A 24,958-nucleotide genomic window follows, 5' to 3' on the forward strand; every position below is an offset into this window, starting at 1 on the left:
TAGCTATCGCACATAGGACAACTATAACAAAGAGGGAGGGTAAAGAGACAGGACAACTATAACAAAGGGGGAGGGTAAAGAGACCTATTTGGTTATAAGGCTCTATATTCTACTTGAGGTAGTAAACATCAACTTAAAATACCTGTGAGATTTTATACATACATATATATGATATGTAGTATGCATATATAGGTATATATAATTATAACATGCATATATACACAAATATATATATATACATATATATGTAATCTCTAGAGCAACCACTAAAATAATAATACAAAGATAAAACCAAAAACCAACAGGTAAATTAAAACTGAAATACTAAAAAATATTCAAATATTAATAACCGAAAAGATACCAAGAAAGGAAAAAGAGAAGAACTTAAAACAGAGAGCCAAACAAAAACAACAAAAAAAAAAAAATGGTAGACCCTAAATCCAACCATATCAAATATAACATTAAATACAAGTGGCCTAAAAGACCAAGTAAAAGACAAAGACTATAAGATTAAATTTTTTTAAAAATCACACTATATCCAATAGTATGTTTTCTATAAGGAACTCACTATAAATATAAAGATATAAATTAAGAGAGTGGAACAGATATACCACATACACAATAATCAAAAGATACCCAAAAGACTATATTAATTCAACTTCAAAATATTAATATCTCCAGGGATAAAAAGACATATTACACAATAATAAAGGAGTGAAATCGTCAAGAAATGACTTAATCCTAAATGTGTTGGCACCTCACAAAGAACTCCTCAAACAAAACACCCAAAAAACAAATAATCCAGTCAATAAATGGGCAGAAGACATGAACAGACACTTCTCCAAAGAAGACATACAAATGGCTAACAGGCACATGAAAAATGCTCAACATCACTAGCCATCAGAGAAATACTAATCAAAACCACAATGAGATACCACCTCACACCAGTTAGAATGGCAAAAATTAACAAGACAGTAAACATCATGTGTTGGAGAGGATGTGGAGAAAGAGGAACCCTCTTACACTGTTGGTGGGAATGCAAGCTAGTACAGTCACTCTGGAAAACAGTATGGAGGTTCCTCAAGACATTAAATAGAGCTACCCTATGACCCAGCAACTGTACTACTAGTTATTTACCCCCAAAGTTACACACATAGTGAAAATAAAGGGCATATGCACCCCAATATTCATAGCAGCGATGTCTACAATAGCCAACCAAACTGTGGAAGAAGCTGAGATGCCCTTCAACAGATGAATGGATAAAGAAGATGTGGTCCATGTATACAATGGAATATTATCCAGCCATGAGAGAGGATGAATACCCACCATCTGCATCATCATGGATGGAACTGGAGGGGATTATGTTAAGTGAAATAAGTCAAGCAGAGAAAGACAATTACCATATGGTTTCACTCATATGTGGAACATAAGGAATAGTGTGGAGGATCACAGGGGAAGGGGGGGAAACTGAATGGAAAGAAATCAGAGAGGGTGACAAACCATGAAAGACTCTGGACTCTAGGAAACAAACTAAGGGTTTCAGAGGTATGGAGGTAGGTGGATGGGGTAACCAGGTGATGGGTGTTAAGGAGGGCACATATAGTGATGAGACCTGGGTGTTATATTCAACTAATGAATCACTGAACACTACAACAAAAACTAATGCTGTATTATATGTTGGCTAACTGAACATAATAAAAAATACATGAAATTAAAAATGATAGAACTAGAAGGAAAAGTAGGCCAAAAAAACTTGGGCACTTTCGGAGTCCTCTACTGGTAATGCAAATAGCAAACACAAAAAAATAAGGAAGGGTACAAAAGACCTGAACAACTCTATTGACCCAATTGACCTAATTGACATTGATAGAATGCTCCACCAAACAATAACAGAAAATGTTCTTTTGAACAGTGGAACATGGAACATTCAGCAAGATACACCATATTCTGAGGCATAAAACAAACCTGAACAAATTTTATATAACTAAAATCAAACCAAGTGTGTTCTCAGACAATATCCGAATTAAGTTAGAAACTAATAAGAGAAAGATATCTGGAAAATCCCCAAATATTCAGAAATAAAAGACAGATATATAACCATGAGTCAAAAGAACACCAAATGGAAAATTTTTAAATATTTTAATTGAATAGAAAGTAAATTTCATTATAACATAACAAAATTTATATGATGTTTCTAAACTGAGATATTACAGAGAATTTTTCCATTACATACTTATAACAGAAAAAGAAGAAAGATCTCAAACCATAAGAGACTCTTACTCTCAGGAAACAAACTGAGGGCTGTTGGGGGGTGGGGGAGGAGAGAGTGGCTGGGCTATGGACATTGGGGAGGGTATGTGCTATGTTGAGCGCTGTGAACTATGTAAGACTGAGGATTCACAGACCTTACCCCTGGAGTAAAATAATACACTATATTTTTTAAAATTTTTTAAAAGAAGAAGAAAGGACTCAAATCAATGATCTAGGTTTTCACCATAAGAAACTAGAAACAGGAAGAATGATTTAAAGCAATGCAAACAAAATGAAGGAAAGATAATAAAATAAGAGCATAAATCAATGAAAATTAAATAAGGATAACAGAAGAAATCAGTATCACAAAATTTTCTTTAAAAAGTCAATGAAATTGGTAAACCTCTAGCCAGAATTACCATGAAGAAAAGAGAGAGATGATATAAACTACCAATATCAAATATGAAAGAAGGGATATCACTACTGATGCTACAGACAAAAAATAATGGGAAAATTATGAACAATTTAACTTGCATTAATTCAACAACATAAATGAAATGAACCTTTCTGACAGACACAAACTACTAAAATTCATTCAAAAAGAAACAGATAATATGAATATTCTTATAATCATTATCATTCAATAAATATAATTAGTAATTTAAAACTTTCCAAACAATGAATATACCAAGCCAAGAAGGCCTCACTGGCAAGTTCTATTAAACAAAAATTCGGGGCGCCTGGGTGGCTCAGTGGGTTAAGCCGCTGCCTTCGGCTCAGGTCATGATCTCAGGGTGCTGGGATCGAGTCCCGCATCGGGCTCTCTTCTCAGCAGGGAGCCTGCTTCCTCCTCTCTCTCTCTGCCTGCCTCTCTGCCTACTTGTGATCTCTCTCTGTCAAATAAATAAATAAAATCTTTAAAAAAAAAAAAACACAAAAATTCAAGAAAGAAAAAACTACAATTCTCTTCCAGGAGAAATAGAAGAGGAAACATTTCACAACTCATTTTATGAGCCCAGCATTACCCACACCTTAAAGCCTGTCAGAGAAAAGAGACCTACAGACCAATAATCTTCATGAACACAGATGCAGAAATTGTCAACAAGGTATTAGTGAGCTGATCCATCAATATATATTTAAAAAATTATATATATATATATATATATATATATATATATATAAAATCACCATGTGGCTTATCCTGAGAATATGAAGCTAATTCAATATTTGAAAATCAAATACTGTGATCCATAATAATTACCCCCCAAAAGATCATATTATCTCAATGGATGCTCATTCTCAGGGAAGCCAGATATCAGGTAACAAGGATGCTCCAGCAGCCCTACGGACAGGAATACCTGGAGAAAAAATGAGACTTCCCATCACTAGCCAGCATCAGCTCGCTAGCCCTATGAGCGAGGAGGCACCATGCAAGCAGATCCTGCAGCTCCAGCCAAGATTTAAGATGACTGCATCCTTGGCTGATATCTGAATGTTATCTCATGAGAGACTCCAAGCAAAGAATACCTAGTCAAGCTATTCCCAAATTCCTAACTCATAGGAACCATAATAGATAAATTGTTACTATTATTCTGATAATTTTTTAGCTAATTTCTTATGCTATATTAGATAACCAACACACAAAAAAGTATACATTAAAACAACGAGCTACCACCACAAGCTAACAATATCAAGCATTCTCAAGGATTCTCATACATTACTGGTGGGACCATAAGGCATAACTGCTTGTAACAACAGTTTGTCCATTTCTTACAAAGTTAAACATATATTTACCATAGAATTCAGCAATTCCAGAAACAACTTAAGACAACTGACAATATATGTCCACATAATGGCTTAAACAGGAACTTCCTGGGATGCCAGAAATGCTCTGAATCTTTATGTGGATAGTGATTATATGGATGCTGCATATGTGAATTATAATCAAGATACACATGAGAACAACATACTCAATGTACATCATTGTATTTGTCATCATTCCATTAAAAAATAATTTTCTGATGTTAAAGTACAAGTTCCTATGTCCCACAGCTATAAATTCTTTTCCAGAAAAGCCTGGGATTGAAGAAAATTACTTCAATGAAAGGATCTAATTCCGAGAAACTGTGGGAAGGGGCCACTTAACCCCTCTTCAGGGCTACTGAGCTCTTAAATGAAGCCCAACACCTGCCTCAAAATCTAGGAGCTGGCACTGCTGCTCCCCAATGCCAAGGTTGGTTGAAATTATGAATTGATAAAGTAGAATCTCATGCATTTATGATCTTGTACACATTCATTCTTTTACAGCCTTATAGATTTTTTTCTGAATAATCCAGAACCAAATCTCCCATGGAGGTTATTTTATATGATGCTCTCACTCCATGAGGTAGTCAAGACAAGTTCTGTATTTTCTCCTTTAGGAAAAAAGTCCCAGAGGTTCAACAAGTTTAAGGTAGTTGCACAAGATGTCAAAGATTTTAAAAAGGCCAGTATCATAATGGAATCTAAGCCTTCTAGCTCCCAATCTAGTGTTCCCTTCATCACAGAACACTTATTTTAATTACCTGGGCTGAAAATGTGGAAAGGATCTATAAAGGAGACCTGCCCATGCCCACCTTCATGAACCATATTCCAATGAAAACTGAATAAAAGATAAAAAGAGGAAAAACAGAATCAATGGTTTAAAGTTTCCTTTTGATTTCCTCTGGCCAGTTGCCTGATTTCCTTTATGTTTGCTTAGATTTCCTTTGTTTTTATTTTCACATCTTCCTTTTAGCCTTTTCCTTACTCCAGGGAATTCTCACTCCCTACCTCTCCAGGCACCTGTTGTTATATAACCATAAAAGTAAGAGTTCAAAAAATAAAGACTCTTAATTAACCAAGTGGATGGATGTATCTGTCCCAGCAGAGCTTTCCCTGGTTCTGGGACTTCGCACATTCTGGAATGCCTATGTTCACCAAGTGAATCTGAGAGAATTTTTCTGGGACAGGACCCAAGCTCATAAGAGCCCAGCTGGAAAGTTCATCACAAAATTTACTGAATTAAAAAAAAAAAAAGTTGTTTTGAGAAATCTGGCTCAGCAATAAAGGTACTAAGATATCCCCCACCCCCTCCCTATTTCCCCACCAGGACAACACTCTTTTAAACTGCTCCTTTCTCCAAACTTGGCCCATATGAAAAAGCCCGGGTTTCCACTAGGTTAGGAAACACTGGCCTCCATAGTAACCTCTTTCAAGACACATCTCCAAAGGCAAGGGAAACAAAAGCAAAAATGAACTTCTGGGACTTCATCAGGATAAAAAGCTTCTGCACAGCAAAGGAAATAGTCAACAAAACTAAGAGGCAACCCACGGAATGGGAGAAGTTACTTGCAAATGACATTACAGATAAAGGGCTGGTATCCAAGATCTTTAAAGAACTTTTCAAACTCAACACTCATAAAAAACAAATAATCCAGCCAATAAATGAACAGAAGACATGAACAGATACTTTTCCAAAGAAGACATACAAATGACTAACAGACACATGAAAAAATGCTCAACACCACTAGCCATCAGAGAAATACTAATCAAAATCACAATGAGATACCACCTCACACCAGTTAGAATGGCAAAAATTAACAAGACAGTAAACATCATGTGTTGGAGAGGATGTGGAGAAAGGGTAACCCTCGTACACTGCTGGTGGGAATGCAAGCTAGTACAGTCACTCTGGAAAACAGTATGGAGGTTCCCTAAGATGTTAAAAATAGAACTACCCTATGACCCAGGAATTGTATTACTAGCTATTTACCCCAAAGATATACACAGAGTGAAAAAAAAGGGCATATGCACCTCAGTGTTCATAGCAGCAATGTCTACAACAGCTAAACTCTGGAAGGATATGAGATGCCCTTCAACAGATGAATAAAGATGTTGTCCATATATACAATGGAATATTCTCCAGCCATGAGAGAGGATGTATACCTACCATCTGCATCAACATGGATGGAACTGGAGGGGATTATGTTAAGTGAAATAAGTCAAGCAGAGAAAGACAGTTAGCATATGGTTTCACTCATATGTGGAACATAAGGAATAGTATGGAGGATTGCAGAGGAAGGGAGGGAAAACTGAAGGGGGAGAAATCAGAGGGAGATAAACCATGAAAGAATCTGGACTCTGGGAAAAAAATTGAGTGTTTCAGAAGGGAGGGAGAGGTTGGGGGGATGGGGTAATTGGGTGATGAGTATTGAGGAGGGCACATGCTATGATCAGCACTGCGTATTATACTCAACTAATGAATCATTGATCACTATGTCAAAAATTAATGATGCACTATACAGGGGCTAACCGAACATAATAAACAAAATAAAAATTTAAAAAAGAGAACAAAAACAAAAAGAACTTTACTTTAAAAAAAAAAAAAAGAAAGAAAGAAAGAAACACTGGCCACATCCTAGACTGGAGGACAACATAGTGGCTATAAGAAAGAAGACACCCCTAGGGATCTTTGGTAAGTTTATTCGCAACTCTTGTCACATAACCTCTGGGCCTATAACTATCCTCACAAAAATGTCCTAGGCTCCTTCTACCCCCAAGAAAAAATAACATCCATGTACATCTTTTGAAAGCAATGGATCAGCCATGGCTCATAAAAAATACTATCTATAAAATGCAATATGGATGCTTAACAGAATCTTTTAGGTTGAGCCACTTTTCTGAGGTAGCCTCCTACTCAAGTCCCTGGGCTATGTGTCTTCATGGAATCTCAAAGGTCTAATTGCTCTTAATGGGCACATGTCCATCAACCAGTTGGCACCTTCCATCTCTCTCCTGCCTTCCACTTGACAATGAATGGTGAAGCCAGAGATGAAAAGACATAGTTCCAGCTATGTATGACAAAGAAATTACCGGAGGTCAATGGCAAAGCACCCCTCTGGGCACTGAGGGGCTTGAACTACACACATTGCTCTCCATTAAGAAAGATCCACCATCTGAAAACTGCTGTTCTGTAATGCCTCTAACTTGTTCTTCATCATTAGATTTCATATCTTCATTAAGTTAAAGCTTGCTTTCTTTGTGTAGAAGAAAAAAATAATGGGGTTGTGAATATGCTGCTTGAATCTCTGAGCCAAATCCAAGGTCAAAAGACCTTGGAGGATACTAGTGGATAGAAATGAAGTAAATATCACACCTCAATTCTCCCCATCCACATTTCTAGGTAAGACAATAGGAAGTATCACCCTGTCACTCTCCCCACTGCCACTGGATCCCACTTACATCAGGAATTAGTAGTTAGTTGCATGGGAGTCCACAGTATTACGACTGCTTCTGCCAAGGTCACATCTGGCCACAAAGAGGGACTACACAACTCCAGATGGCACCATTTAAATAAACTTAAATGTATATGCAACTCTTGGAGTTACAGAGTACACAACCTGCACAACCAGACACTGCAGTGTTGCCTCTGCTAGGAAAAGCCATATGGTTCATATCGATGGAGCACTTTATTATGTCAGGCGTTAGGTTACAGATTTACACGTCTCTTCTAATTCAATTTCCATGACAACATCTTGAGATAGGAACTTTTACTATCACTATTTTACTAATGATGAAACTGGATCTCAAAGATTTTAAGAAAATAAAAGATGTTAAAGAACTTTTCCAATTCATGGCTCTCAAACACCAAATATTTGTTGTATGGCCTTCTGACAAGGATAATGTAAAGCTTTTCATCTATTTACATGTCTTTGTTATTTATAATCTGTATCTTGAGATTATTCCTTTAGTGAAAAGAGTCCCAATTTGAAGGCAAAAAGATGTGTAGTCCTAGCCAGGACCTAACACAGCATTCAGCATCTCACACCCTCTTGATCCATAAGTTAAAGTTTCTAGGCCTACCACCTTTTACCCTGAAAAAAATCCTTACCAAATAGCCAGATTCCAGTTACTTCATTTATAAAATAAAGCAAATACTTGCCTTGCCCACTGTAAGACTGGAAAAAATAATACATTTGAAAGTTCTTTATAAATTATAAAATGTCTTAAAACCATAATAGGACATTATTAATGGTTATAAAGACAGGCAAAATGTCCTTTATGAACCAGGCTGGGCAAATTCCCACAAAGTGAGGTAATCGGGCAGTAATCCTAGGAGTGGCAGGGGCCACCACTTCTGCTGACACAACTCTTCCTCTCTTCTCCCACCTGCAAGCCAGTGGCCTTGTCCTTCACAAGACACACTTCCTTAAAAGCATTCAGTTTTACTAATGGTAACACCTTCCTCCCACACCACGCACACAAACCCCTCATGGGCTTTCCTTCTTTTTCTTTTGTCAATTTGTGAAAATATCAAATGGATTTAGATGTATTCCACCTCTCTAACAGCCACATAGATAGATAGGAAAATATAGATACGGCCATAGCTATATCTATAGATATATATATCTATAGATATAGCCTATATATAATATCCCTATATATAATCCCTATATATATCCCTATATATAATCTAACGCCATATATATATATGTATGTATATATATATATACATACATATATATATATGTATGTATATATATATATATTTTCTCAGTATGCCAAAGGGTTTTCAAGTAGCCAGTAGGAGCCAGGAGGAGTCCATCAAATCTAGAACTGGTCTCGTCTTCTCAAGAGCCAGGTATCTCCCACCGTGCCCAAAGGCCTGATGACATGCATAGTAGAGATGCATCTCAGATGTGTAATGCTCTCCAGGTATGACTCCCCCACAGGGGACAGACAGACAACACCCCACAGAAATACTCTGCCTCAGTCCAGAGGCAGAGATAAATAAACCTGGTAATTTCAAAATATTGTTCTCATCACTATCTTCTTTGTAAGTGCATCTCAACCAATTTCAAAGACACATATGCAGTTTTTATCTTTTCCTACAGGGAACACCAATGTCCAAGGTCTCTTGAAAGTTGGATCCTGAAAGATCCTGTTTCCCGCTGATGTTCCCCATCCCAGCTCTCCTGCCTGTTGTGGCTTCTCAACACTTCCAAATATAACACTGATTAATTATGAATGCTGTGGTTTATCTGACCCACATCTCACCTTACTCTTTGCTCCTTTGGAATTCCATTCCATAGTCAGAGGAATATCAATGTCAGAAAATAAGGTTTCCCTGATATCTGCCCTAAAGTTTCCTTCTGCGAGTCTCATCCTTTTACTCCTATGGGCTACACTATATGGCTACTCTCCTTCACAGCCTCTCCCTCTTCAGAGATTTGTAGACTGTTACCATGGCATTCCCTTCACTGCCACTTCACTCAGCCATATATATTTAATTCTTTTCATCTTTCACCATAAATCGGTCCCTTCAAGTCTTAAATCAGCTCTCTGCTCTTCTCTGGACCAGTTCCAATTCTCCCAATTCACCTCCAATAACTGATATCCCTTCTGGGAGCTCTGACTTCCTTTCTATCTTCCTTGGCTCCCTTCACCCTCTCCAGAAATAAAATTGGAAGGGACTGAAAGATATGTGAGGTCAAGGGTCAGGTGTATCGCACTGCATACATCTACTTTAAGTTTCTCAGGACTCTTCATAGTACATGTAAAATCCCCAGTCATATATCCCCTTTCCAGGAGGGAGAGGGGGGTGCTTACAGAGAAACAGGCCCTCCTATCCTACAAGTCAATATCCTCTAGGCCTCTGCATGGGGGATGGCAGAAGCAAGACATCAGAACATTCACAAAATAAGCTAAGAAGTAGGGCTGTGAGCGGTGTGGCAGACATCTTTTCTGAGGTTTGGACTGGCCCAGAATGATGTACCGAAGTTCATATAGTCTCAGCAATGGCCTATCTACCCTTCTAACCTTCTACTTTCCATAAATGAGTGCTTTGAAATAGTGATCCCATTTTTGAATTCAGAGCAACCCACAGAGAAAAAACATTTGCATGTCATGCATTAGGAGGCCTCTCAGACATCCCAAACCACAAGCAATACAAAGTAACTGCTTTATCCTGACTGGGTGCTTTTCCATTTTGATCCCTGGTCACGATCCTGTTGAGATTCAGGAAGCTATCCTCAGTCTGAAACAAATGAGCTGCTGCAGGCCAGTCACCACAAGGAGAGTGGACAGAACACCCTTCCTCTCCTCTCCCCTCCTCACAGTTAGCCCCGTCAGCATGCCTGTGCCCCTCTAGACCAGATCACTGGTCATTTGTGCAGAAGCAGGAAGAGGCAAGCTGAGCCGTGCCTATTTTCCCTTTGTCTGCTTGAGGATCCTATGTCACAGAGGAGTTGAATGCCTCTTCTACGACACGAGCCTATTTAAAAAGAATAAACCCATTTTCTCAAATGCAACAAACAGTAAAATCAACCCAAGTGTGAGACCCTAAGCTTGAATTTTCATACAGGAAAGTGAATGGAACCACATGATTTATGTTGCCCCAAACATGAATCATGATAGAGCAGAGTTTGTCCACTCCCTCCACAGGGAGGTCTTTGGTGGAAACCATATCTGAATGAGGCTGGGGAGGCAGTGGAAAGGCAAGAGGCTAGTCCTGCATGGCCAGCTGCCTAATGGGAAACAGCATATGCCTCGGAGCAGGACAGCCCAGCCTGTTCCAAGTGTGATCACTACAAGGCCCGAAGTGCTTTTCAATAAGCTGCCTGTCTCCCTGCAGGTCACGGAGAGCTCATCCAGTTACACTTACTGTCTTATGTGATCCCATCAATAATCATTTGATCCCAATGCTGCTGAAAAATGCTTGGCCAAAATTTCTAGCTTTTTAATGACAGAATCCTGGCTCTTTCTGAAAACAGCAGTGCTGGATGTGTCAAATGATGCATAAGGCCTTGGTCCAACTGCCAAATGGACTACGATGGGACTTGGGAGGACTTGGGACACTCACAGAGCATCCCCCCTGGCAGCAGCAGACAAGCTCTTAAAACACACTCCTCTCTACATGAAAGTCCCCTGTTCAGCAGCTTACCTGAGGCTTGACTGGAGTATATTTTTCAAATGCAATAAGCATATGAAGCTTCTGAGACACACACTGACAACTTCATGCAACCTGTCTGTTGACAGTAGGCAAGTTCAGGGCCATGGAAAGGACCCATTTTATCTGTCACCAACATCTCACAATAGCTGATCTAGACTGCTGGGCCCATGGTCATTTGACAAGAGGTAACAGGAAAAGCTCCAGAGATGCTCACTGATACGAAGGGAGAAGAAACTCCACATTGCCCAAGAAGTCATCCCTAGACCCATTCCAAGTACTGTGGGAATTTAGAAGAAGACACTGTACATATAAACCACAGAAGTCAGGCTGACATAAAGCACAGCTGTTCTTCATGAAAGTATCTGTGGTGAGACCACAGTATTGGTCTCCTAGCTCAGTTCACAGAAGGCGCCATCACACCCATCAGACCCTGCCTCTTACTATCGATTCTGCCTCTTAATATAAATTCCAGCCCTGAACACAAAGGGGTCATCTTAGGTGCCAGTGCCACCAACACTAATGCTGAACTATGCATCCAGACTGTTTTCCTCGGGGATGACATACCAGTAGGTTCCATGTGTATGCAATGACTGAAGAACCTCAGCCTGTAAATGTCCCTGCTTCAGCAGTGTAGTGAGTGTAGGGGGGAGTATATGTGTGCACCAGGACAAGCATGGAAGATACTTGTAGCTCTACAGTGGGCTCTTTTCAGTGCTCTCCATCCAATTAACGCTAGACATTAGTAACCAGTGGAGCATAAAAATTTCATTTATTTCTGATGATGAGAATGATATAAAAGAGGCTGGGTTTGCTCAATGGAATTAGTGTAGGCATTTTAAAGGCATGATTTCTTTTCTGTGCTTTCTCATTCATTTACATGGTGTATTTTATTCACTGAGCCTTTCCCCAGTGGTCTTAGGAGAGAAACATCCATTCAAAACCACCTGGTTTTCCAGTCAAAGAATACTATGGGAAGAGTTAGAAGTAAGTGCCTGCGCACACACACCCAACTCAGTGAATAGGAGAAGAAAATGTGAGAGTAAATGAAACAGAAACCTCATTTCAGGAGTCTCCAGCAGAGAGATCTGCAGTGAAACAGGCCTGCCAGAGACTGTCACCCAGAGCTGCTACTGCGGACATACAGGCTAAGAATTAGAGGTTGGGGGGAGGGGGGTAGCAGAAAAAGAAAGAGAATTCAACTATTGTCTCTCCTGGCTTCATACTTACTCCCTCAAAGGGAGACAATCTTGGCAAGTTTGCTCCCTCTTCTTCATATCTCCCTCCTGTCCCATGTTCCTTATTTCCTCTGGGGCTCTCCCATCAACATTTAAGAGGAAAAACAGGAGGCTGAGAGTGGCCAGCACATGGGTTGGAGAAAAGGGGCAGAAAAATTAGTGAAGAGGCAATTCCTAGGTAAGCCAACATTTGAAAGGGACAGCTAGGTAGGATTCAACAAGATGAAGAAGAGTTCTATGTTCTCTGAGAATGTGTACTATATTTCCCACATCTGTGATGGCCAGGAAGAGGAACAAGGGGATGGGAAGATGGACAAGAGTCTTGAGATTTAGAGCTAAGCTTAAAACACAGAAGTAATAAGGGCATTTCAACCATCCAAGGGGCCCCCATTAGAAGAGCATCTCATTTTGGCTAGAACGCTATATAAGTCGGTAGAAAGAGGCATTCTGCCAATAAGAGAAAACTTTTCTCCCAACTTGGTTGCTGGAGAGGAAGGAAAACCCTTGGGGAGTGACTGTGTTCAGGAAGAAAATAAGAAAATATGGTCTAACGGGAGAGAGGAGGCTTGTGGTAGGAGGAAAAGAGCTAAGAACCAGAGACTGGGTTTTGGAAACAGGGGTCAGTTGACAGCGGTTGCAAACTGATGTGTCTAAAAATACAAAACCCAACACGTTCAGGCGGGAGCTGCTCACCGGTCCCCAAGATCTGGAAGAGAAGGCGGGGCTGGGAGGCGCGGATCGCCGCGGACAGCCTTCCCTCTCTGCCCACTTCGGAAGACTTCTTCTCTGGCATCAGGCGGATCCTCAGCCGCCCTTCACCATGGTGAATCCACCAGCTGAACAGCTCGCTGAGGTTGAACTGGAGCAGTCCTGCAGTCACCTCCTCTGGGGGCCCGACGCAGCCCTCAAGGATCGCCTCCTCTCCCAGCTCCAGCACCAGCTGCTTGGCGCGCCGCAGCTTGCGAACCGAGCCGCCCTTCAGCACCCTGGTCAGCGTCCGTGCAGGGGCCGGGGCTGCTGAACTGGGGCCTTCTGTCCAGGAGACCGTGGGCGGTGGCCCCACCAGCCGAAGTAGTGGGGCGCAGTCTAGAGCCAGCGAGCCGCGCGCCTCCGTCCGGCCAGCCCTCGACTCCGACCAAGACGAAAGCGGCAGCAGCAGGTCCCGGGCATAGACGCGGAAGAGCGAGGGCACCACAAAGTCTACCGCCAGGCTCTTCCTCTGCAGACGTGAGTAGCTGAGCGGCTCCCGAGGCTGCAGAGCTGGCCCCATGGCGGGTGAGCCCACGAGCTGGCCGGTCCCGGTCCCGGTCCCGGTCCCAGTCCCAGTCTCGGTCTCAATACCGGTCCCTGAGCCCGAGGCTGCCACTGAAAGCAGCAGCAGCAGCCCTACGAGCTCTAAAGATCCCATCCCGCCAGAGAGGCGTTGTTTATACTAGACTCCCCACTATCCAGCCTTGCCCTTCACTTCCCCTCAAATTAGAAGGGTCTCCGAATAGTCCTTAGTCCTGCAAGGCTCCTTCCACCTGATCTCTGGGGGATTATGCGTGCACTCGATTCTCTCGTTTTCCTCCAACTGCTAGGAGACAAGGAGGAGTCTCAGTAAAATGGGGCTAGAAGCTCGGGGCGTGTCAAGAGACCCTAAGCGCCTCGGGCTCAGCAGCTGGGACCCTGTGCCTCTGGCGTCCAGAGACGAGTGCCGCGCCTTCGTCTGTAGCTTGCTGCGCTCCGGAACAAGAGAAACTACTATGGTTGAAGGGAGGCGGCAGCAGGGTGCCGTCCTCTCCTGCCCCCCGCGGCTAGAGCTGTGGTCTGTCTGCTCTCCAGCAGCCTCCAATCCTCCGCAACTTTCCAGCTGAGAACGATGGCTCCGAGCGTTCTGGTGTCCTAGCTCCTTCCTCTGCGCTTCTCTTGGCTTCTGAGCTTCTCTCCCTTAGTGTAGGGGAAAACCCGGGGCAGGGGTTGCTTTCTCGCGCACCCTCCTGCAACCCTCCGCAGCGGGAAGTCTGCGGATTGCACTGCTCGCTGAACTTCTGGGCTTGAATCGAGCCCCCGCACTGTGAAGCAGAGGCTCAAGCCGCCGTGGTGCCAAGTTTGCAGCGTCCTTGCTCTCCCGCGTCTCCTATGCTCAGACTTCTCAGGCACGGAAGCGGCCCCAGCGGCAGCAGCCGAATGAAAGCATTCCGGGGCAAGAGAGCCCAAAATCTTGCTGCCCCTCCTCACCCAACGGCAGCCGCCCCCGCCCCGGCTTCGGGTGGCTGAGCAGAGGGCGGCCGAAAGGCGCCTCTGTGCTGTGCGACCCTCAGGACAGCGGTGACGGGATGTGCCAGCTGCTACCTCTGCTGCCGCCCCCGGAGCCGCTGGATCGCATCTGCCTGGGCGCCCGCCACTTGCAGCTGGCAGAGTCGCGAGCTCGCGCCGGGAGGGGGCGGGGCCGTGCTGGGGGCGGAGCTCGAACGCCAACTCCGCGCCACTGCCAGGCTCACCCAGGCCCGCCCAGCCCCGCTCGCACCCGCCAACCAATCGCGCGGCTAGACGGGATTCTATGCAAATCTGCAGAGGCCTCGGCATTCATTGAGAAAAGCACAGGGCCCGCCCCGCCCTCCCTCCATCCCTCTCCCCTCTCTCCTTCCCTTCCTCCCGATTCCCTGCCCTATTTCTCTGCCTTGTGAACAGGAGCGTGTTTTGGATAAATGGGAGGATTGGAAGAGGCCTTTACAATCAAGCACTCTCCCTAATTATGCATTTAAGAGATTAAACGGGTCCGACTTCAGAAAATCTGGTTCTAGAATAAAAGTGGAGGCGAGGGGAAGGGAGGAGTGGGAGGAGAGGCAGCACGACATTGCCAAAGCCAAGAACAGCTTGGATTAGGGCCCTGAGATAGAATCTTCCCTGACCCTTCCATTATTTAAACGCATTCCTGGGAACCTGGCGGTTTTGCCATCCACATGAAGAAAAGTTAGCAGTGTGGAGGTAGAGTGACATGATTTCTAAGAGTTCTTCAGCTACAGCAAGTACATTTCAGACCTGTCAGTCATCCTGCATTTTCTCAGAATGGTACTTGAACATGTGTCACCTCTTTTATTCTCTGCAAGGTAAATATTTTAAATCTCAGCTTTAGCGATGAGACAACAGAGTTGCCAAGATGGTAATTGATTTTCTTTGGGTCACACAGTCATATGTGCATCCCAGGCCCTCCCTCGTGTGCTCTTATTCATACTGCCTATCCCTCTATGAGTAACAGGCCAAGAAAATCTAGAGGTGACTTAGCTGGAAGGAATAATGATCCAACACTTGCTCACAGTCTCGGGAATGAGAGTTCATTACCAAAGACCATTTTTTATTCATCTGTAAAGTAAGGACTATACCTCTGGTCTCTCTTTCCCTTCATCTCTCCTGAGCTGCCAACACAGAATTCAAATAATGGCTGTGTTTATAACAAGTGGTTCACTAGGACCAAAGACTATAGTATTAGGTTCACATAAATCCCCTCCGATCCTTCTTGTCAAAGGTTGATTGCCAAGTCTTGTGCTGTCAGAGCAAAAAATAAGGCAAGAGCCTCCCTGGAGGAGCTCACAGCCTGCAGAACAGCAGAGAAGCTTCCTCATAGAATCAGAGCACAGAATAGAGTTGAATGTCTCTCAATGAGCTGCAGAGTGTCGCAGGACGTCCCTCGCTTCCAGGAGTGGTGGCCAAGCAGACCTCTGCTCTCCAAGGCCAGGCTCCTTAGAGCATTGTGGTATTGCCTTTGGCCACTGGAAACCTTAAAACAAAAGAATCTTAATTCCAGGAATATTTTGCTTCCTGCTGTGTGTTTGGTAACTCACTTAATTTGACAGGTAACTGGCCTCTCTCTGGAACTCAAACTGGGTACACAGCCTTTAACAAGTTTAAGGGCAAAAAATGATCTGACCCAAGGAGAGAAAAGATGCTCCTACCTTGGTAGAGGAAGAGAGGGAGGGAGAAAGAGAAGAGGAAGGAAAGGGAATATGTTGGTTAATACTTCCCTAGCAGGGGGCCATATATGTTTGGATTTTCACCAGATTTCACTGGCATGCATACTGATAGAAGAATAATTTTCTATCTGAAATGTTTTTTTTAAAAAGACTCAAATGTAGGCCCTTTCACTCCATTCTTTATTCTCTACATAATTCTTGTCCAAAGTCAAATTAATTGGAGTAATTTGTCAAGAACTATGAATCGTCTGCTACACTCAGTGGCCACTAGGGGGCGGCAGAGACCTGAAACTTCAGAGGAGCCACCAGGGTTTAACCTTCTCCCAGGTAATGTCTGGGACCACTGGCTTTGCACCTAGTGCACACCTGGGTCTCAATTAATTCTCAAGTTTTTATGAATTCTTTCAGATTTCCCCTGAAGGAGGAACATTGATGATCCCTGTACATTAAATCACACCAAATCTAAAAAATGTTCCCTTTTTGTTAATTTTAAAAGGTTGGCAGGAATGGGTATTGATAGTCTGCTGGTCACTACACATGCATCTGAGGAGAGAGAGAGAGAGAGAGAGAGAGAGAGAGAGAGAGAGAGTGTGTGTGTGTGTGTGTGTTTCACATCACGCAATGGCCTTTGGGGGGAAGGTATGTATTATTATTTTCATCACAGAGACAAAAACAGTTAAGGTTCAGAGAGGCAAAATAATTTGCCCAAGGTCAAATAGCAAGCAAATAAAGCCACTGGAATTCAAACCAATGATTCTTTTTCTCTGAAATTTACACATCCCTCTGGAACAAATTAGGCCTTTTCCTCACGCCTACAGCTATAATGTTGACACTTCTAACCTATATCTTTGCCATCTAGAGGAAGGGAGATGAGAAAGTGCAGTTAAGAGCAAATAGGGGAAATACAGACAGGGAGAAAAAAAAAAGTGATCGAGTGACGGCTAACATGTCTTGCACACCTATTATGAGCCAGCATATTTCAAAATAATTCCCATGCATTATCTCATTTAAGGTTCCCTATAAAACTATGAGGGGAAATAATAGTATCTCTTCTACAGATCACAAATGCAAGCTCAGAGAGAGTGAGTTCCCAACAATAAGATTACACAGGAAATAAAATCTGTTAAGATTTGTACCTGGATATCAGATGAAGTCCATGGTCTCAAAACCTGAGCAATCTCAAAAAGGAGAAATAGAAATAGAAATAGAAATAGAGCTGAATAGACTACCGTGGGGCAGAGGGGGACAGAGGACAGAGGGGGACAGAGGACGAAACTGAAAACCCAATCAAAAAGGGAGAAGCTGGAGCTGGGGTTGGGGAAGGGGTAGACAGAAGATACCAGAAGCCCTGGGGACACAGTTAATGAGATGTGCTTCTGTGAGTCACCCTGTCATTGACTTGACCATTTGCGATGGGAGGGAGGAAAGTAAGTAGACGACAAACCAAGAAAGAAAAGGGCCAAGCTGTATAGTGAGAGCACCAGGAGCCTCTTCAGGAAACTCCCAATTTCTGAAAATGGAAAAATGGACAACTCAGTTAGGAAGGGGTTCGAATTCTCTCAAGAGAAAGAGTAATAAAAACTCAACTCAAATCCAGACAATGTGACTTAAGGCAAAACACATCTCGCAATTGCAAAAAACCTGATGGCGACCTACAGGGTTAATTAAGTCAAGCATCTAGTTGGTCAGGAAGGAAGAGGAAGAGAGGGAGGAGAAGGAAGCAAGCTGGAAAGAAGGAAAACAGGAAAAGGAGCAGGAGAAGGAGAAAAAAGCTGGAAGAAAAATAATGAAGTCAAGCTGAAATTAGGCATCGTAAGATAGTCAGGCTAAGACATTTGGAACCCACTATTGAAACAGCTTACTCTGGGCCAAAATCAGGAACTACAACCCAGAAGAGACATTCAAATGAACTGTGGGTTTCTAGTCAGGAAAATTGCTTTCAATCCAAGCCTTGCTTAAGCCACTGAGCCACCCAGGCACTCCCCAACACTGAAATTCTGTTTGAGATTTCTCTAAGTGGCCAGTCTGGTCCAAGACTGGGAACCAGAGTTAAAAGGTACCAAAAGGAGATTATGAACTTGCAGGGAAACCAGGAAAAGAGCCTTGATCTAAAGCTAGCCAGAGTAAAATTAAAATAAAACAAAAACTTATTTTTAAAAATGTCTCTGCCACTAGACAAACCTGAGCTTTGAATCGAGAGCCTGTGGTTTCTGGTCAGTCATACGTAAGGCGTCTTCTAATAATCATGCTAGATGACATGATTCTTTATATGGAAAACCCAAAACACTCCACCCCCAAACTACTAGAACTCATACAGCAATTCAGCAACGTGGCAGGATACAAAGCCAATGTGCAGAAATCAGTGGCTTTCTTATACACTAACAATGAAAATACAGAAAGGGAAATTAGAGAATCGATTCCATTTACTATAGCACCAAGAACCATAAGATACCTGGGAATAAACCTAACAAAAGAGGTAAAGGATCTGTACTCGAGGAACTACAGAACACTCATGAAAGAAACTGAAGAAGACACAAAAAGATGGAAGACCATTCCATGCTCTTGGATCGGAAGAATAAACATTGTTAAAATGTCTATACTGCCTAGAGCAATATATACTTTTTTTTTAAGATTTTATTTATTTATTTGACAGATATCACAAGTAGGCAGAGAGACAGGCAGAGAGAGAGAGAGGTGGAAGCAGGCTCCCCGCTGAGCAGAGAGCCCGATGTGGGGCTTGATCCCAGGACCCTGGGATCATGACCTGAGCCGAAGGCAGAGGCTTTAACCCACTGAGACACCCAGGCGCCCCGAGCAATATATACTTTTAATGCCATTCTGATCAAAATTCCACTGGTACTCTTCAAAGAGCTGAAGCAGATAATCCAAAAATTGGTATGGAATCAGAAGAGACCCCGAATTGCTAAGGAAATGTTGAAAAACAAAAATAAAGCTGGGGGCATCACGTTACCTGATTTCAAGCTTTACTACAAAGCTGTGATCACCAAGACAGCATGGTACTGGCATAAAAACAGACACATAGACCAGTGGAACAGAGTGCCCAGATATGGACCCTCAACTCTATGGTCAAATAATCTTTGACAAAACAGGAAAAAATATACAGTGGAAAAAAGACAGTCTCTTCAATAAATGGTGCTGGGAAAACTGGGCAGCTATATGTAGAAAAATAAAACTCGACCATTCTCTTACACCGTACACAAAGATAAACTCAAAATGGATAAAAGACCTCAACGTGAGACAGGAATCAGAATCCTAGAGGAGAACATAGGCAGTAATCTCTTCCATATCAGCCACAGCAATTTCTTTCAAGATATGTTTCCAAAGGCAAAGGAAACAAAAGTGAAAATAAACTTTTGGGACTTCATCAAAATCAAAAGCTTCTGCACAGCAAAGGAAACAGTCAAAAAAACAAAGAGGCAACCCACGGAATGGGAGAAGATATTTGCAAATGACAGTACAGACAAAAGGTTGATATCCAGGATCTATAATGAACTCCTCAAACTCAACACACACGAAAGAGACAAACATATCAAAAAATGGGCAGAAGATATGAACAGACATTTCTCCAATCAAGACATACAAATGGCTCTCAGACACATGAAAAAATGTTCATCATCATTAGCCCTCAGGGAGATTCAAATTAAAACCACATTGAGATATCACCTTACACTAGTTAGAATGGCCAAAATTAGGAAGACAGGAAACAACATGTGTTGGAGAGGATGTGGAGAAAGGGGAACCCTCTTACACTGTTGGTGGGAATGCAAGTTGGTGCAGCTTCTTTGGAGAACAGTGTGGAGATTCCTCAAGAAATTAAAAATAGAACTTCCCTATGACCCTGCAATTGCACTACTGGGTATTTACCCCAAAGATACAGATGTCATGAAAAGAAGGGCAACCTGTACCCCAATGTTTATAGCAGCAATGGCCACGGTCGCCAAACTATGGAAAGAACCAAGATGCCCTTCAACGGACGAATGGATAAGGAAGATGTGGTCCATATACACTATGGAGTATTATGCCTCCATCAGAAAGGATGAATACCCAACTTTTGTAGCAACATGGACGGGACTGGAAGAGATTATGCTGAGTGAAATAAGCCAAGCAGAGAGAGTCAGTTATCATATGGTTTCACTTATTTGTGGAGCATAACAAATATCATGGAGGACAAGGGGTGTTAGAGAGGAGAAGGGAGTTGGGGTAAATTGGAGGAGAGGTGAATCATGAGAGATTATGGACTCTGAAAAACAATCTGAGGGGTTTGAAGTGGCGGGGGTGTGGAAGGTTGGGGTACCAGGTGGTGGGTATTATAGAGGGCACGGATTGCATGGAGCACTGGGTGTGGTGAAAAAATAATGAATACTGTTTTTCTGAAAATAAATAAATTAATTTAAAAAATAAATAAATAAAATAAAATAAAAAGTTAAACAATATAAAAACTTAAAGCAGAAGCAATACCCAATCCATTTCAAAATTAACATTAAAATCACCTATAAAAACTAAAAAAAAAATCATGCTAAAAGGAAAGTACAGTTATTAATTCAATCATTATGTATTAGGCACCTAGTATGTGCTTGGATTTGTGTGAGGTGCTAGGAGAGAGACTGTGGTTAAAAGAACAGTCAAGGTTCTTATCATCATGAAGCCATGAAAAAATTAAATTTTTAAAAATATTTATTTATTTATTTATGTAGGGAGGGGAGTGGGGGGAGGGGCAGAGGGAGATGGAAAGAGAATCTTAAGAAGACCACGCTGAGCGTGAAGCCCAACATAGGGCTTAATCTCACGACTCTGAGATCATGACCTGAGCTGAAATCAAGAGTTGGATGCTTCACTGACTGAGCCACCCAGATGCACTCATAAAGTTACACTAAAAAAAAAAAATACAAAATTGGAATTCATACCTACGCTACAACTAAGCAAAAATTACAAATACAGACAGACAAACAAAACACCCCGGAGGAAATCACTGACAAATAAACTTGTTGAGGTGGCAGTATTTGGGGTGACTTTTTTTTTTTTTTTTTTTTACAAATGACTTTTAATGGTTTTGTGTAACAAATAATAATAGCATTTGATCCCTATTTAAAAAAAATAAAAAGCGTATCTGTCAGGATACCCAGGTTATGTTGTAACAACAACACACCTCAGTAATTTAAAAACAAAGAAATCTATTCTCATATTCTATGTCCATCTCAGGTGAGCAGAGGGCTCTGATCATCATAATCAGTTAGAGATGCTGGTTGATGGAGCCCTCACCGCCTGGGTCATGCACCAACAACTAAATACTCCAGCCTGGAAAAGGTACATGTCATTTCCACTCAGCACCTCTGGACGGAGCTATCCATGCAGTTCTACCCTAAGAAGCCCCACAAGGCAGAATCAGAAATACCTCATCAACAGCCTTACTGGCTCCCAAAGAAGGAGAAAACCTGCAAGGATTGCATTATCTGACTTAGACCAGGAAGGGTCTAGAAGACAGTTACCCCAAGGAAAATAACCTGATTCTCTTGGGATTCACAGCAGATCTCTGATCCGCTGCCATCAGAGAGCACAGCCTCTCAGTCTGCACCTACGTCACTGCGGAAACCACAACAGAAGAGCTCAGCCTGCTCTTCTCCGACCAGATCAGTGGGGAAGCCAATAGGAGGGGCCGCAGGAAAAGCCCTTCTCAACCACCAGGGAGTAAGAGCTCTCTCCCGAAAACTATAAACAGTCTCAGGTTTACTGAAGAGATGAGTAACAACCAGAAAGATCAGAGCAAACAGTTCACTACTATGTATTTCACAGCAACCCGCCTGTTTGCTGAAGCACAGTACGTGAGGGAGAAAGGGGGGGAGCTATTACTGTAACTAACACGTGCTGGTCTTACCACCTGCTGCTATCTTCGTATTTTCTTGTGTGTGTGTGTGTGTGTGTGTGTGTGTGTGTGTGTGTGTGTGTGTGTGTGTTTTAATATCCTTTTTGGCTGTGGAAGATGAAAATAAAATTTGGGAAATAATTTGGTGACCAATATAGTCTTCTCGAAAAGCCTTTCAAAGAACTCCACACAGAAGCACAGTATCCATTCCATTTTAGTCCTTTCTGATCTCCAGCCAACACAGGTAAGTGCCGTGGCCTATGACTTTTAGTGGCATCAAGAAGGCTTTGCTGTCTTAGAGCCTAGTCATGTCATTGTGATAGATCAAATGGACCATGGGCAAGATAATCTCTGAGCAATGGGTTACAGCTAATTGAATGATCACAGTAAGAGTTCCCACTGGCCAGTCCTATCTGATTTGTCATTTCATGTCTCCATTGTCCTGCCTGGGCTGTGTCCCTGCTTTCCTTTCTTATCCAGACTCAGGGCTAGCTGAACTCCTTTGACTCAGCCCTACCCAGTTTAGTGACCAACCTTGGCTCTACTTAGGAAGAATTAAGGCCAGAACCGACATTCATGCTAATTCCCCTCTCACTTTGAATCCTATTTCAAATAACTGCTATTTTTGTCTTGCTCCTGTGAACAAGCCACACCATATCCCTCATTTCCTAAAGGACTGGGCTTAGCCCTGATCTTCCTGGCAATCCCCTTTCTCTGAAGTCTGCTTTCCACTGTTTGCCTTCCCCAGTGCCAGTCCTGTGCCAAATCAGCTATGTCTCAGTCCCCTCTCCCAGGGAGAATGAACTAGGGATGCCTACCCTTCCACCCTTTCCCCCTTCTTCGGATGGGATCCACAGCCCCGAGCATCACTAATTATAATGGGGTGCAGGCCATGGCCATGGCAGATTAGAAGAGAGTCAAACATCTGATTCTAGAGAGGCCAGTCCGCAAGCCCGTTGAAGCCAATTAGCTTCCTTCTCCAAAATCTGAACTAGGTAGCAAGGACTGTGTGGCTGACATTTGAGTCGTGCTATTATTAGTGGGGTACCAGAATGCCCCCTTTCTTCAGGACTGATGGTTTCCAATAAACCCTCACTTTTTTTTTTTTTTTTGTACTCACTTTTTGAACAAATTTGGGATGGACTTTGCTCCTGGCACATCAAACTAAGACAAGCTGGGACACTTGCCCTTTCCCTCTCATTGGTCTTCCTGCCACTGACTCTCTGCCTAGGTTCTGTGTAGACACTGTTGTCTAAATCCAGAGGCACCGATCCCCAGCACTGCTCACCCTGCTGACCAGGACTGGCTCCAGAGTCCCCTGCTTTCACATCTGTGCTGACTGGGAACAGAGTATCCAGGTGGATCTGGCTAGCACTGGAAAACCTAGGACCATATTTTCAAAGCCACGAATCTAAACATGTGGTCTGATGTGATCTCTATCTACAGCAGGTTTCCACATAAAGCAGATAATTTTGAGGTTGCAATGTTACAGCAGGTTTCCACATAAAGCAGATAAATTTGAGGTTGCAATGCTCATATTCTGCAGATGTTTCAAGACTCTATAGAAAATAAAATTACAGAGTGCCTGGGTGACTCAGTGGGTTAAAGCCTCTGCCTTCGGCTCAGGTCATGACCCCAGGGTCCTGGGATCAAGCGCCGAATCGGGCTCTCTGCTCAGCAGGGAGCCTGCTTCCTCCTCTCTCTCTGCCTGCTTCTCTGTGATCTCCATCTGTCAAATAAATAAATAAAATCTTAAAAAAATAAATAAATAAAATTACATCATGCTGATCCGAAGCATCTAGGATGCAAGGCTGTAATTCCAGGAACCAATACCTCGGCCCCCAGAACTTTAGAGCCATCCTCTAAACAGGGAGAGCTACCTAGTTGCATGAGGGAAGAGGCTTGTTTATACCTCCTTTCCCTTTCCAAGTTCCAAACCCTATCTAAAAGTTCCTGGCGACTTGGCAGTCTCTGTATGGCCCAGCTAATCGGTTCCTATTCTGCAAAACAGACCCTCAAACCTCCCACCTATCCAGGATGCTTGGCCATGGGAAGCCAGCCCAGCCCCAAAGGCTTGCCCATTACTTTGAACAGCAAGTGTCCACCGGTGGTACCCAGCTTCAAAGATGGCCCTGTCTCCTTCTAATTGCACCCTTGTGCATTGCCCTCCCACACTAAATAGGGCCAACCAGTGTCAACAATACGATACATAACAAGGATATTGTGTGACTTCTGAATTTGGTCGTAAGAGATAGGAGACTTTCTTGGATCACTTGCTCTGCAGGAAGCCAGCTTCCACGGTGTACAGATATTTAAAGATTTATTTATTCATTTATTTGAGAGGGGCAGGGGCAGACAGAGAGGGAGAGCATCTCAAGCAGATTTCCTCCTGAGTGCAGAGCCCCACATGGGGCTCGATCTCAAGACATACCCTGAACTGAAATCAAGAGTCAGACATTTAACCAACTGAGGCACCCAGGCACCCCAAGGTATTTAAGAAGCCATATGGAGAGGTCCATGTGGCAACAGACATAAGAGTCCTCCCAACAGCCAGTCCTCCCTTGGAGGGATGTGAATAAGTCACTTCGGAAGTGGACCCTGAAGCCTCAGTTGCTACCTTAACTGTGGCCTCCTAAGAGACCCTGAGCCAGAACCACTTAGCTAAGTC

The 24,958-nt window shown here is 42.7% G+C and overlaps 1 protein-coding gene across 1 annotated transcript in view; it reads right to left on the reverse strand.

The window, feature by feature from the left end:
- The window catches only part of ALK (ALK receptor tyrosine kinase), a 679,199-nt gene extending 663,984 nt beyond the window's left edge, over positions 1–15,215 (reverse strand). Inside the window, exon 1 of the mRNA XM_082744992.1 lies at positions 13,150–15,215. Within this exon, the coding sequence (XP_082601118.1) occupies positions 13,150–13,864 (715 nt within the window). The 5' untranslated portion in view covers positions 13,865–15,215. The remainder of the gene's footprint in view (positions 1–13,149) is intronic.
- Positions 15,216–24,958: the final 9,743 nt, after the last annotated feature.

This window comes from Mustela nivalis (assembly GCF_964662115.1).
Source record: "Mustela nivalis genome assembly, chromosome: 8".
In the NCBI taxonomy this organism is placed as follows: Eukaryota; Metazoa; Chordata; class Mammalia; order Carnivora; family Mustelidae; genus Mustela; species Mustela nivalis.